The 14,419-nt window shown below is 47.0% G+C and overlaps 2 protein-coding genes across 5 annotated transcripts in view; both read right to left on the bottom strand.

The window, feature by feature from the left end:
* TNR (tenascin R) overlaps window positions 1-2,476 on the bottom strand; it is an 83,028-nt gene extending 80,552 nt beyond the window's left edge. The window contains exon 1 of the mRNA XM_079314186.1: window positions 2,038-2,476. The gene's annotated coding sequence lies outside the window, so the exon portion shown is untranslated. The remainder of the gene's footprint in view (window positions 1-2,037) is intronic.
* A 1,837-nt stretch (window positions 2,477-4,313) lies between these two features.
* The window catches only part of COP1 (COP1 E3 ubiquitin ligase), a 135,594-nt gene continuing 125,488 nt past the window's right edge, over window positions 4,314-14,419 (bottom strand). For 2 of the 4 annotated variants that reach the window (XM_079314191.1, XM_079314192.1), the window contains exons 19-20: window positions 7,341-7,385; window positions 4,314-5,420 (exon numbers count right to left, since the gene is read on the bottom strand). In XM_079314191.1, the coding sequence (XP_079170317.1) occupies window positions 5,403-5,420; window positions 7,341-7,385 (63 nt within the window). In that variant the 3' untranslated portion in view covers window positions 4,314-5,402. Of the gene's footprint in view, window positions 5,421-6,259; window positions 6,519-7,340; window positions 7,386-14,419 lie in introns of those variants that run through there. The other 2 variants (XM_079314188.1, XM_079314189.1) reach the window with 1 other exon arrangement.

Raw genomic sequence — 14,419 nt, 5'->3', positions numbered from 1 at the left:
ATTAAAGGCTCCTGATGCTGCAAGGGCACATCAGTGCTTGTGGATTTGGGACTTAGCTGTGCACATGCCACTGGCTCAGTTTTAGCTGTCATGAACTATTACTCAGGCCTCCCAAGGACAGCCTCTACCTCCAAAATTATTTCCTAAACTATTATCTGCCCAAAAGGATCTTACAAGACAGAGTGCTCCCCAGTTCTTGGATGGGTGGAGGCACTGGAGGGATTTCATGGAGCACAATGGTGCTAGAGATGCTCATGGCACTCACACTCCTCTGCTATTCAAGCAAGTCTTCACCCCCAAATTTTGGGAGTCAAACAAGAGCACAGAGGTACTACAACTCCCCAAACAGATTTGGGATACAATAGAGAAGAGAGAACTGAGAGATGAATAAAACGTGTCTCGTTCTGCATGGATCAGAGGTTTTAGGCAAGCAGCTATCAGATGAGATTGGTTTTGTCCACTCACTCTCTGATGAGGTATTTTCCACCACAGCCCACTGATGATAGGCACACTGCAAACTTTCTATTCCAGGAAGATTGGAGGCTGTGATGTGCATGTGGAGCTTCCTTCACCTGAAATGTTCATGATGTGAGGAGCCCCGTGAGATGCTGTGGTCTAGGAGAGGTGGAACCACCTTCTCCCCTTCCCCTGCACACTTGGTCAGGAAAGTTCATACTAGTTTTCTTTCTCATAACTTATTTCTAAGATGTCAAAAAACCGTCACTTTCTTTCACCTCCTAGGAAATTTCCCCTGCTGTTTGATGATGGAGGGTGTTTTTGGTTTCAATGCAAGATTTAACCAAAAGTGTGCATTTTACTACCATCTGTTAAAATCAGGTGGGGCAGTTTTCTTTATCTTTTCTATGACCCAGCCTCCCTCCAGGGAGATATTTCCTCTTGCTGGGCCATTGAGTCCTACTGCATGACTGATAAAATCATATCATCCCATTGGGAAATGTTCCACCCAGGGGGAGGAGTCAAGCATTCATACCTGGATAGAATCTGAGACTTGGAACACCACAGTCAGCCTTTTTCCACTGGATTCCCAGAGGAAGACCAGGCCCATCTTCACCACTGGACCTTCAGAGGGAAACCAGACCCTTCTACAGGGTCACTGCTTCAACAGAACCACATCTGTCACTCCAGGAGGACTGCTACCAACACCCTGATCAATAGGGTGTCAGGTTGTTTTCTGACACTGTCAGTGTTTTTGTACTACTGCATTTTATTTTAATTTTCCTATTAAATTGTAGTTCTGACTTGGGATCTCCCACTGGTTTGCTTTCAAACCAGCAGAGAGGGCAAATTCTTGTCCTGCCTCTGATGAGTAACAATGGCCAGTCATCAGCCAGAGCCAGATTTAACATGGAAGCTAAGATGAAGAGATTTAAAACAGCTTTTTTTTGGTGACACTTAATCAATTCAAATGGCTGGTTAACACATAGAGCAGAAAAATAAATCTTGCTTTAACCCAACTAACCATTTTTAAATTATCTTGAGAATTTAAAGACTTAACACACCCAAATACTGTGTTGTAATTGAACAGAGATGAGATGATTTTGATTATCACTTCAAGAATTTGCAGCTCACTCTGAAAGCAAAATTAAAGCAAACCATGTAGTGATGGTTACCAGAAGGCTGGGGGAACTAGTGCTACAGATGCTTCTCGAGGAGACAGATGTGGCTCTAGTCCTTATGCCACAGATTCTGCTCTTATTTATGTATTCCCATGGTCTCAAGCACACCTTTCCACTAGCCAAACCTCTGAGACCCCCAGCATTTAAGGTAGGTGACACTCCCTGACCTCTACAGATGCTCCACCCATTAACAAGTGCAGGACATGGTCTCCACACTGCTGAAAGGAAGGAAAATCCCTCTCTGAGATCAGGCAAGGAACATCCCACGAGGCTGCCCTCAAGGAAAAGCCTCTGCAGGATGCAATCACCTCCTCCGGATGCCTGCCAGGACAGGACACTGGGTGCTGCTGACACACAAGGAGTTCTTCAAGGCAAGCACCACAGTGAACACTCTACTCACCCCTGGACTGCTGCAGGTCCTTGCTGAGTATTTCTTGGTCTCCAGAAAAGCAGTGAGAAAGGAAAGAGGACTTTTGAGCTGGAAAGGAGTTAATTTGCTTTCCCAATTATCTGCTGATGTCATTATGACCTTCCATAGTTAAACAAAATTACCCTAGACAAACAAGGCTCTGCACTCGGGTCGAACACTGGCATTAGCAGCTGGCCACACTCACTGCAGGAGAGCCCTGACATATTGATATTAATTTAGATTTCCCATTGACCATTATTTTCAATTCCCTCCAGCACTGAATTTTTTTAGCACTGAGGCATGTTCCTCCTACCCTTCTGTTAAATGCTTTAAAGTTAATTGAAGATGCTGGCTGGCCAAGAAAGGTTTTAAATTCCTGTTCTCAAAAAATCTGACTCACCTAACACCTCTTACAAGGACACAAGCGCTGGAGGCAGTTTCCAGTCAAAGTCTTGGTAACCTGATTTTCTTGAAAGATGAAAGTGAGAATAAAGACTCCAAGTGCCCCCTATCTACAATTAACTCTCACAAGGAGAATGATTAAGGGCTGAAGAGGTTTTCCAGAGGGATTTGGGAATCTTCTATCCTTGCTGGTTGAGTTGTGAACGTCTCCGGGCCCTGAAGCAATCTCATCAAACTTTGATTAAGCTCTGCTCTGCACAGGGGTTTGGACCAAACATCTCTGGACATCCCTCCCAAAGTCCCCCCCAACTCTAAAAAGGCTGAAAACCTGACAGGAATAATTTGCTGAGTCAGTGACTTATTTTAAAAAACTGACCACATGCTGTTTAAAAAAACTGAAACAAAATTACAGTAATTATAAGTAACTTAATTTGTCAGCTGTGAAGACTTACCTGAAGGAAAGAAAATTAAGGGGATGAAAATAAGGAGCATTACCTCTTGTGACAAAGAGACAAAGACAAAAAATTGCCATCAACTTGTGTTTATGAGCTGCTGTGTTTCTAATTAGGGCCAGACACCAAATTTGCATTTTATCTTGATTGAAACAGAATGAAAACTGAAAAAATTAAAGGCATCCAAAGTTAAACAGCTTTCCCTGTTTAATTCCAGGAGTAACCTTACAGCATTCAAAACAGCTGCTTTTTTTTCTTCTGTTTTTAAGATCTTGACTTTGTCACAGCAATTTCAGTTTAAACTACAGAGGACCTTCAAGTGAGGGAAGAAAAGGAATGAGGTCACCTGCCAACAGCAGCTGTGTGGCACCAGGCTGGGGTACAACAGCAGCCAGGGCAGTTTTCAAAATAAATTACAGGCATTGATAAGCCAGAGGCTAGGGGAAACCCACACCTGAAATCAGGGGAAGCAGGAGGAGCAATGGCAATGGATCATCACATTGGTCCTGCTTTTGGAGAGGGCTGGCTGGGAAGGATGCTCAGCACACTCCACACCAAATTTTCTTAAAATGCAGCAAAATGGAAATCAAACTAGTGCTCAGTGGGATGTGTCAGACAGCTGCCATCAGGCAGAAGGAACCAATTTTGTTTTCTTCTGCCACAGTGACTCAGGTTACTCATACAGTGGAAACCCTGCATGTAGCATGCCTGAGCAGGACACAAGCTGGTGTGCTCTCTCTCCCCTTCTCTCCTCACTCTCCCTGCCACTGACACACAAGAAATCATGGAAGAAAACAAGCATGCAGCATCTGAGAGCCATGCATCCACCTCTCCCTTGGAGCTCAGTATCACTTTTCTCCCCACTGGACTAGACTCTCCAGAAAATCCTTCTACCTCTGAAAGAGCATAGATTACCCCCTAGAAATATGCACCAGCACTGAACCAGGACAGGACCTGCCCCCAGTTCTGCCACAAGGCTTAATCCCTGCTTCTTTATTAATATTCTCGAGAGCATCCTTGCTCTTCTTCCCTACTCTGTGCCTAAAGGGTGTGAGAAGGTCACACAATCTTCCTGGAAGATCAGAGTCAGGCCTTTAACACCAGGAGGACATGAGACCTGTGCAAAGTCCCTGCATCAATCCCAGCCCCCATGGCGTGAGGGAGACACATCCTGCAGTAAAGGAATGGAGAGAGATTCTGTTTGCAAATCAAAACACTTCCCACAGGTATCACTGTCTGCATTGCACCTTTGACATCCATTGCAGGGAAAAGATGCTACTCCCACCAAAACCACTTTCAAGCTTAACGAGTTCTGGCAGCAATCCTGACAGTTGAGCCTGGCTGCTGCTCGTGACGACCATCTGCACTTTCTTAGCTGCTCTGCTATCCTGCCAAGAAAGCAACAAAAACCTCTCAGCTTCATGGTTTATTCCCCCTCCATATGTACAATTAAGTGTATGCATGATCATTAAAAATAAGGCTACTTATATCATGGCTCTGAAACACGTTCCAAACCAACTCCATCCCCTCTTTTATTACAACATTCAAAATGCTTGGCTTCATGGAGTGCAGAGAGGAGCAGACACAACCAGACCACACAGGCAATTGAGTGGTGCAGGGCTTTGGTAACTGGATCTAGATGCTTTCTTGTCTAGCTCAGATACTCAAGCACAGCCAGGTCAGAAGGAAGCAGATCTTTATCCCACGATGTCTTGGCAAGGTCAGTCCAGGTCCCAGGAATTGAAGGGCCCCTCATCTCAGCATGTTGCCAGTGGCAGGTGGCCCACATGGACGGGAGGACAACTTAATCCTCTCCTTTGGAACTGCCCTTTTGGAGCAAGGAAGAGGTCTAAGGAGAGGAGGAAGGGGAGGGTGTCCTTCTCAATGACTAGAGGGCTTCAGTCTCCAGTGGTGTCAACCTTGGTGACATTTCTCAACATATAATGCATCTAAAAAATAATTAATAAATCAAAGGAACAACAGAACTGTACAATGATGGGAATTCAAAGTGAATTTGCTTGCATGTCCAGGTAAGGCTTAGCAACTTTCTTTTTCCAGTGGGGATGAAGAAGAGTCCAGATGAAAGTAACTGGAGATGTTCAACTGAGGACAGCCCTGTGTGCTCCTGTAAGCTCCCTTCACAAGTAAATCTCTTCTCTTATGCAACAAGACAATCTTCCAGCTTCAGCTTGTGGCTCAATAAATTTTATTATTCCTTTTTGTTTTTATTTAAAAGAATTTGTTTTCCTATCATAAAAATTAGACAACCATACCACCACCACCAGCAAAATCTGTGGAGTTAATGTTGATGGTAGACAGTTCACTGATGTTACCAGTGTCTAAAATGTCCTAGAAAGTCCATAAATGGAAAAAAAACCCAAACATGACCATTTTGGGGAGGAACATCAAGGTGGTTTTGGTTTCTTATCCCACTGTGGTTCCCAGATGAATACTGTAGTATATCAGCAGGACCAAGTACCTCATGCCTTGAGAGAAAACCCTTCATACCAGCTCCAGTACCTGATTAGTAAGGAAGATGAGACATTTAGAATAGCAATTTATGACATTCATTATTTCCTACATCAGCATATAAATCACTAAGACAGGACTGACCCTTCCATCTTCACCCCTTACCCCTTATTCACCAGCATGCAATAATATCCCACAAATGGGAATAGCACTTGGCAAGCATCCCAAATTTGATGTCTGCTTGTGTGATGATAAATTAGTCATGAAGCAAAACCATCCACAGATGCCTCATTTCCCCCATCTCAATCACAAAGCTCTTGGAAATCTTGTAACAGAGATCAGAGCTTTTGTCATCTCAACTCTGTGCTCTTGTTTTCCTTGTCCAGGCTAGGATGGAACAGCAGCCTCTGAAGGCATCGTCTAGAGACAGCAGAAAAGTGCCTGTGAGGCTGCTATAGTCTGCATTAACCTGGTTGAGCTTCGCTGGGAAGAGCTCTGGACCTGTAGCTCATGGGTAACGCCCAGCATGGCACCTGTCTCCAGACTGGTGTGGGTCTGGGCACACCCAGGCCTTTCTCAGACCATCCTCCCTATGCCCTGCATGCCACCAAAGGCAAATGGAGACACCAGAGTCCTGACAGCTCTGGCTGCCTGCACATTTCTACCTTCTTTCATTAACAAGCTAAGTGCATGAGCAAAACCTCTCCTCTCTAATCATTGCTCTTGCTGCGGGATTCACTTCAAAATATGAAAAGCATCTGTGCATTTTGTCCATTTGCCTAAGGAGTAGGTGACCAAAATAACCACCAACCAATTCCAAAACATGATATATAAATAAAACATGATATATAAATAAATATATAATAAATATATAAATAAAACTCCTATGAATGAGAGGCTACAGCATCACATGCTGCAACAGCAGGAGTAACCCAGGCACTTGTATCCTAAAAAAGGGGGGAAAAAATCTTGATACACAGTTAAACACAGACCACTTGGGTCTCTCACCATTCTTGAATTTTTGGTGATTTTTCCAAGTTGTTTCAGACTAGCAGCTCTGGTATGGGTCCAGAGGACTGCTATTGCCACAGGGATGTGAGGGACAATCAGGACCTCAGCTTCACAACAGTGACAAAGCAGTGTAAAACTCTGCAGACAGCAAGTAAACTCCTCTACCAGTAGCTCCAGAATGCTGCCAGGGGTCTGGGCTACCAGCCTAGGGCATTAAGCACCAAACCCAACAGCATGGTGGTCAGTGCTGCTGTGTACAATGTGGGATTAAGTTCTGGGTTTGTGTTGTTTGGTGCTGTCTTGGGTGCTGGCTTTGCTTGGCTGACAGACACGTAAAGGACAGTCTTCTCTGTATCACTTGACATTCCATGGATAGAAATGCATTGCACAGATACTCTGGACGACTCAATTCAAGAGCTGAGAACCTGGCACTGTGTATGGGGAAGGCTGATGCTTTCACAAAGCCCGTGCTGGTAGCTGCTGCCTGTTACCAGCAGAGCAGCAGAGTCTGCAGAGACAGGGAGCATCCCTGCTCATTCCAGCTCTGCTCCAGCCGGCTGCATACCAGGAGCTCAGATTTCAGCCCTGCTGCAGCCAAAGGATGGGCTCAGGTTAATGCTGCTAGGTTAACACTCAGCCTCTGCTGCCATGGGAGCCAGCAACAGCCTGGGGAGGTGCTTGTGCCAGGCCCTCTGTGCTGACAGGACCTCAGGAAGCAGCAGCAGGTGCTGGATGGCCACCAGCAACTCTGCTACACCTGACTGCAACTGGTTTCACTGCTAGGGCACTGCCTGCCTGCTCCACTGTGTGCCAGAGACAAATACATAATTTAAATTGCAAACCTCCACAGCCAAGATGACCTCCTCTAATGGTTTCTCCTTGCTGTTCAGTGTCTCTGACCTTGCTCTTTACTATCAACAGATTCAAGTGTTTAAAGGTGAGATGTGTAAAATAACTTACCTTAATTGTACCCTGACTGTTAGCAGCAATAAGCACGTTGGACTCCTGGAAAAAAAAAAGAGAGACACTATCAGAACCTGCCCCACTGCTTTTTTTCCCCTCTTTTATTTATTTTTTTTTTATGAAACAACAGAGAAGAAGTTATTTTTATCTTAAACATTAGAAGTATATAGAATTTTAAAGGGATTTAACTCCTCCTATCCAGGATGCTTTCAAGGCTAGAAGTCTTTATAAGCTAAACTACCTTGAAGAATTAGAAAGCAATAATCCTTAGTGCTTGTACAGAGCTTTAAATCTCCAAAGCAATTTACAAACATGAATTCATTCTCACAGCCTCCCTGTGAAGTGGACTAACAAAATAGTTATTTCATCCTTTGGCAGTATATGGACAAAGATCTCCAGCACCCTAACTAAACCAACTAATCACCGTTACAAAACCCCTCTAGCTCCAAGGCCAAGAGGCTTCAGATGAGTAAAACAAAGAGAAGAGATTAGAGAGCAATAGCAGATGCACCCAGTTTGAAAGGGAAGATAAACAGAGAGAGCTCCAGCCCTGCCTTAAGCACAGAGGCAGCATCTCTTTACCTCCTGCCAATTGATGAAGTTACATTTGGAGATATCCTGGTTGACTGCAAATTAATGGTCTGCTGCATCAGTCAGGCAACCCCCAGGCAAAAGCTGGAGGAGAGAGAGCATCTTTTCTCCAGACCGCATTCCTCATGTGACCAGCAAGCACAGATGCATCCTCCCCAGCCAAAATCCTATCCAAAATCTACAGGGAAAGCCACAAGCCTGAAGCACATAAGCACTGGGGTGCTGTGTTGGGGGTTGAGTGTTTTTTCTATTACTGTGTCAATTGAAAGAATTTTTCCCATTATCATGCCAGTGGAGCTGGCCATTACACCCAGGGTCCCTGATGAGTCCAGACAAAGGGGTGGGTGGGAACGGCTCCCAGAGGGGCCTCTGAGGCTTCCGGGAGGGCACTCGCGTTTCCGGCGAGCTGGGAGGAGGACACGCGGGATCGTCAGCCCACGCAGCCGGAGCACAGCAGAGCCAGACCCTCTGTGATCACCTGCCCTGCATCTGCCCCGTTCCAGCCTCCTGCCTCTGCGGACACAGCTGATCCCCCGGACACACACGGTGAGCGAGGAGCCGCCGCCCTCGGTGAGGGTGAGCCCGTTCCCGCCCGAGACCGGCGTGGCCGCTGCTGCCCCTCCCCCCTCCCTCCTGCCTTCGTTCCCGTCTGCCCTCTGGCAAATCCGGGCTCTGGACTAAGCACAGAGACAGCGTGCTTGCATCTAAAGGGACTGACACCGAGTTATCTATTTCGTTCTGTTAGCAATTTTAACTGTTATTGTTTTCTGTTTGTACAGTTAGATATATTAGTAAAAGAGCTGTTATTCCCACCCCCTTATCTCTGCCTCAGAGTCCTTGATTCAAACAATTATAATACTTGGGGGGGGGGAGTGGAACCAAAGTCTCTATTCCAAAGAGAAACTTCTGCCCTTGCTGGCAGACGCCTGTCCTTTCAAACCAGGACAGATTTTGGCGTCCAGACGTGGGACAGAGGGCACTGAGTTGAGAGTTAAGACAGGAATAACAGCTCTCTTAACTGGCAATATGTTGTCTGGTTTAATCTGGTTTGTGTTCCATGTGGTCACAGCCATCTCCCTCCCGTTTGCAAGCCCTTATTTGAATTTGGGCCCCCTCACCAAAGTTACTGTAGCTATTATCCGATTAGTTTGGTGGATTGATTATATCAGGAATTCATGGGGTTTTAATTTTTTCTGGGAAGCGGTTGCATGGATCCGGAGCTATCGTACTCTAACTGCGTGTTTCTGGGGCTATTTCAGTAATGGTACTTACTGTGAGGTAACGAGTGCAAGGGAAATTTTCTCCCAACCCATCACCCAGTTTTTTGAGGCTACCCCACTGGTTCTCAAGGATTTCAGATCTGTTTTAATTGCCAGTGTTATTATACAGTGGCTGGTGTTGCTGATTGGCCTGTTTTACTTAGCATTCAGAAACAAGGGAATATTGGCTTGGACGACAACTTTGATACCTGCCCCAGGGACTAGGGATGCTGCCCCAGAACCTGCCCCTGGGACTAGGGATGTTGCCCCAGAACCTGCCTCTGCCCCAGGAACTAGGGATGCTGCCCCAGAGCCTAACCCTGCCCCACAGCCCACCGCAGAAATGAGCCACCCAGAGTGGGTGGGGGCTCTAGTGAAAGATATAGGCCAAATGCTGAAAGAGCATAGCCAGATGATGAAGGAGTATTTTTCTCCAGCTGGTGAGAAACCCTCCCTCTGCCCTAAAGAGGGAGAGTTAGATGGTGCTGCAGTGGAACCCGTAGATGTTGTATCTGTCCAGGTTCCAGCTGGATCACAGGAGCAGCCACAGCCAGCAGCAGTTGCTCCTGTGGAAACTAGGAAATCTAAGATTAAAACAAGGCACTTAGATAATGGGGATCAGCAAGGAGGGTCCTCACAACTAGCAAGGGAGCCAGAGGTTGAGATTGTCACCGAGTCCCTCTCATATGACAGTCTCCGTAACCTGCGTAAAGACATTGCTCGGCGGGGCCGTGAGCCCTTTACAACTTGGTAACTCCAGGTCTGGGACCTTACGGGAACAGGTGTACAACTGGATGGAACTGAGGCCAGGAATTTGGGATCCTTGGCCCAGGATTCAGGTGTGGACCAGATATTCGTAAGGGAGCAAGGCCTCCTTTCCCTCTGGGACCGGCTTTTAATGAGTGTGAGAGAGAAGTTTGTACACAGAGAGAGAATGCAGGAGCACCACCGTAGGACGCGCTGGAAGACCCTTGAGGAAGGGATCCAGCAGCTGAGAGAGACAGCAGTATTAGAGGTACTCTTTGGGAGGGATGGACAGCATGACAATGACCCTGACAAGGTCAAGTGCACAGGGCAGATGTTATGGAATCTGGCAACCTTGGGTCCATCTCAATATACCACCTACATAGCAATGATTATGCTGATAACCATCCAGAGACAGTGTGTTCTGTTGCCAACAAACTCAGAAATTTCGAGAGCATGATGAATGGCCCAATGCAGGCCAATGTCTCTGCCGTGGCCAGGGACCTCCAACAGGTCGAAGATAGGATGAGGGATATGAGGGAGGAGATGATAGAGAGAATTGAGGAGGTGAGGAAGATCAGCGTAGCACCAGTACGAGTCACAGGCCCCCAAGTCAGAGCTTCACGTCCCCCAGCTAGGGAGAGAGTGTACACCTCATGAGCTGACCTGTGGTTTTTCCTGCGAGACCATGGGGAAGACATGGGAAAATGGGATGGGAAACCCACTTCTGTCCTGGCAGCACAGGTGCGTCAGCTCAGGGAGGGAAATGCTAACCGAGGGAGCTGCACTAAAATGAAGGTAGCCTCAACCTCCCACAAGCAAGGTGCAGGGTATTACAGCAAGGAGGATGTTCTGTCAGATCCCCTGGAAGGAACCTCCACTATGTATGCCCAGGAAAGAAACAATAACCAGGGCTAGAGGGGCCCTGCCTCTAGCCAGGGAGAGGCATGGGATGACAGGATCTATTGGATAGTGTGGGTGCGATGGCACGTCAAAGCCACAGAAACATAAAGTGTTAGTTGATACTGGTTCACAATGCACCCTGATACCACCAGAACATGTGGGGAAGGTACCTGTTTCCATTGTTGGGGTGACGGGGGATCACAGGAATTCACTTTGCTGGAAGCTGAGATTAGCCTGACAGGGAAGGGGTGGCAGAAACATCCAATTGTAACTGGCCCAGGGGCACCGTGCATTCTAGGCATAGACTTCCTCAGGAACAGCGACTACAAAGACCCAAAGGGGTTCAGGTGAGCTTTTGGAATAGCTGCTGTAGAGACAGAGAGTATTAAGCAGTTGAACACCTTGCCTGGACTGCCAGAAAACCCCTCTGCAGTAGGACTCCTGAAAGTGACTGAGCAACAGGTGCCAATTGCCACCATGACCGTGCACCGCCGGCAGTACCGGACAAATCGAGATGCTGTGATCCCCATCCACAAGATGATCCGTGATCTAGAGAGCCAAGGGGTGGTCAGCAAGAGCCACTCACCCTTCAACAGTCCTATCTGGCCTGTGCAGAAATCTGATGGAGAATGGAGACTGACTGTGGACTATCGGGCATTGAATGAAGTGACTCCACCGCTGAGCGCTGCCGTGCCGGACATGCTGGAACTCCAGTACGAGCTGGAGTCCAAGGCAGCAAGGTGGTATGCCACCATTGACATTGCAAATGCATTCTTCTCCATTCCTTTTGCAGCAGAATGCAGGCCTCAATTTGCTTTCACCTGGAGGGGCGTGCAGTACACCTGGAACTGACTGCCCCAGGGGTGGAAGCACAGCCCCACCATCTGCCATGGACTGATCCAGGCTGCACTGGAAAAGGGTGAGGCTCCAGAACATTTGCAGTACATCGATGACATCATTGTGTAGGGGAACACAGCAATGGAGGTATTTGAGAAAGGTGAGAAGATCATTCAGATTTTGCTGGGAGCCGGTTTCACCATTAAAAAGAGCAAAGTCAAAGGACCTGCCCGAGAGATCCAGTTCCTGGGAGTGAAGTGGCAAGATGGACGGCGCCAGATCCCCACTGAGGTCATCAATAAGATCACTGCAATGTCCCCACCAACAAGCAAGAAGGAGACACAAGCTTTTCTAGGTGCCATAGGCTTTTGGAGAATGCACGTCCCTGAGTACAGTCAGATTGTGAGCCCTCTCTACCAGGTCACTCGCAAGAAGAACGATTTCCATTTGGGCCCTGAACAACAGCAAGCTTTTGCCCAGATCAAACAGGAAATTGCTCATGCAGTGGCCCTTGGCCCAGTCAGGACAGGACCAGAGGTAAAGAATGTGCTCTACTCTGCAGCTGGGAACCATGGTCTGTCCTGGAGCCTTTGGCAGAAGGGGCCTGGTGAGACCCGAGGCCGACCCCTGGGATTCTGGAGCAGAAGCTACAAAGGATCTGAAGCCAACTACACTCCCACAGAGAAGGAAATCTTGGCTGCCTATGAGGGAGTTCAAGCTGCCTCAGAGGTGATTGGCACAGAAGCACAGCTTCTCCTGGCACCCCGACTGCCAGTGCTGGGGTGGATGTTCAAAGGAAAGGTTCCCTCTACCCACCACGCCACCGGCAGACACAGCTGATCACCCGGACACACACGGTGAGCGAGGAGCCGCCGCTCCAGCCCGTTCCCACCCAGACCGGTGTGGCCGCTGCCGCCCCTCCCCCCTCCCTCCTGCCTCTGTTTCCGTCTGCCCTCGGCACATCCGGGCTGTGGACTAAGCACAGAGACAGCGTGCTTGCATCTAAAGGGACTGACACCGAGTTATCTATTTCATTCTGTTAGCAATATTAACTGTTGTTTTCTGTTTGTACAGTTAGATATATTAGTAAAAGAGCTGTTATTCCCACCCCCTTATCTCTGCTTCAGAGTCCTTGATTCAAACAATTATAATACTTGGGGGGGGAGTGGAACCAAAGTCTCTATTCCAAAGGGAAACTTCTGCCCTTGCTGGCGGACGCCAGTCCTTTCAAACCAGGACATGCTGAAAGAGCCCCAGAGATGCTGAAGGAGAAGCACTACTCCCAGACAGGTGTCCTGCAGCCATCCTCATGCCAGTATATGTAGTGCACGCTGCTGAACCGCCCGCAGGGAACTGTTTTCTGCCAGGACAGCTGATGCATTTTCTGAGACATATTTTTAGATTTCTGACTCCTGCTATCCATCCCCAGACAAACTTCCTGTAATTATCCCATCACTTAACATATGTATTTTTAATAGACTCAGTGACTAGAACATGCTCAGTTCCAAAGGAAGTGGGAAGGCAGCTCAACACAGCCCCAAGCTGGCTATGTGCTGTCTCACCATGAAGTTCAGGACTTTGCACTGCTTCCAGATTTGGGGCAAAGAGAGAAAAATCCCCTTCAGTGTGAAAATCCATTTATCAGGTAAGAGTAGACTTGTGGTGGACTACTGGGCTAACTGACACAGACAGATTTGTTCACTCTGGTACAATCATTACAGGATTAGTTAAAACCCCTGATATTATCTCACTAATGATCTTCCAAGTGTAAGCTCCTGAAAAGAAAGTATATCCTCAACGGAAAAATATACTGTAAGTTATTTTAATTTGGTGGCTAAGAATCTAATCCAGTGAACTGCTCAGCTTCTGGTTAACAGCAGTAAAATCAAAACCCACTGGCAGGGGAAAGCAGATATAAATATTAGCTGGGTATGGAAAGAAGGACCAGGATGCTTGATAGGATTCTGGAAGCAAGGGAGAAGGACCAGCAGTGATCTAGTGTCCAGTGCAGGAGACCTGAACTCCTGAGTACAGATGATGCAGGGTTTGAATGATTCTTGTTTGCAATGTGAGTGACTGGTAATTTGTCCTGCTGCTGCAGTCTGCTGGGGTGCCACTGTAAATGAACTCTGTTTCAATGAACAGTTTTACCTGCTAAATAAAATAAAAATGCCAGAGGGTAATTTACTCTAACTCCCTTGTTCTTCAGAAGCCCCTGGGTATTGGGGTTTTTTTTCAGCAGGGTCTGAGCTAATCACTGCTCTGCTGCTTTCATCCACAACCATGAGATGCAAACAGGAGCAGACAGCAGCAAAATTAGCACCAAATCTGTCACCAAACAAACAGCGACTTGCTTGTTAAGGCACTCTAGCACTGCTTCTCCAGGAACACAGCTAAGCAACTTGTTTTTAATCCTCCAAAGAAACAATTCACTTCCTTTTGTGTAGCCTGTAAAATAGTCAATATACTCAATGTGTTAAACACCTAAAGAAGTTATGAAGTTTAGATTTGTAGGTTTGTGACTTGTGAAAGCTGTGTGCACATTAAACCAATCTTTTTGCTAGGATATGTATGAATGGAATCACCAGGACCTCAAAGAAAACCACCATCACCACTGAAGTGGCAGAACACCTATTTCCCTAAACACACTACTATGACTACCTGTATCACTGAAGCATGAAAAACAGGGTCTCACCATCCTTTGTGGATGCATGTTCTGCTTTACCATAACCAGTTGGTGCT

This window comes from Erithacus rubecula, assembly GCF_903797595.1.
Source record: "Erithacus rubecula genome assembly, chromosome: 10".
Classification (NCBI taxonomy): Eukaryota; Metazoa; Chordata; class Aves; order Passeriformes; family Muscicapidae; genus Erithacus; species Erithacus rubecula.
Note: the sequence above shows the minus strand (reverse complement) of the source record. Positions and strands in the feature narration are given on the sequence as shown.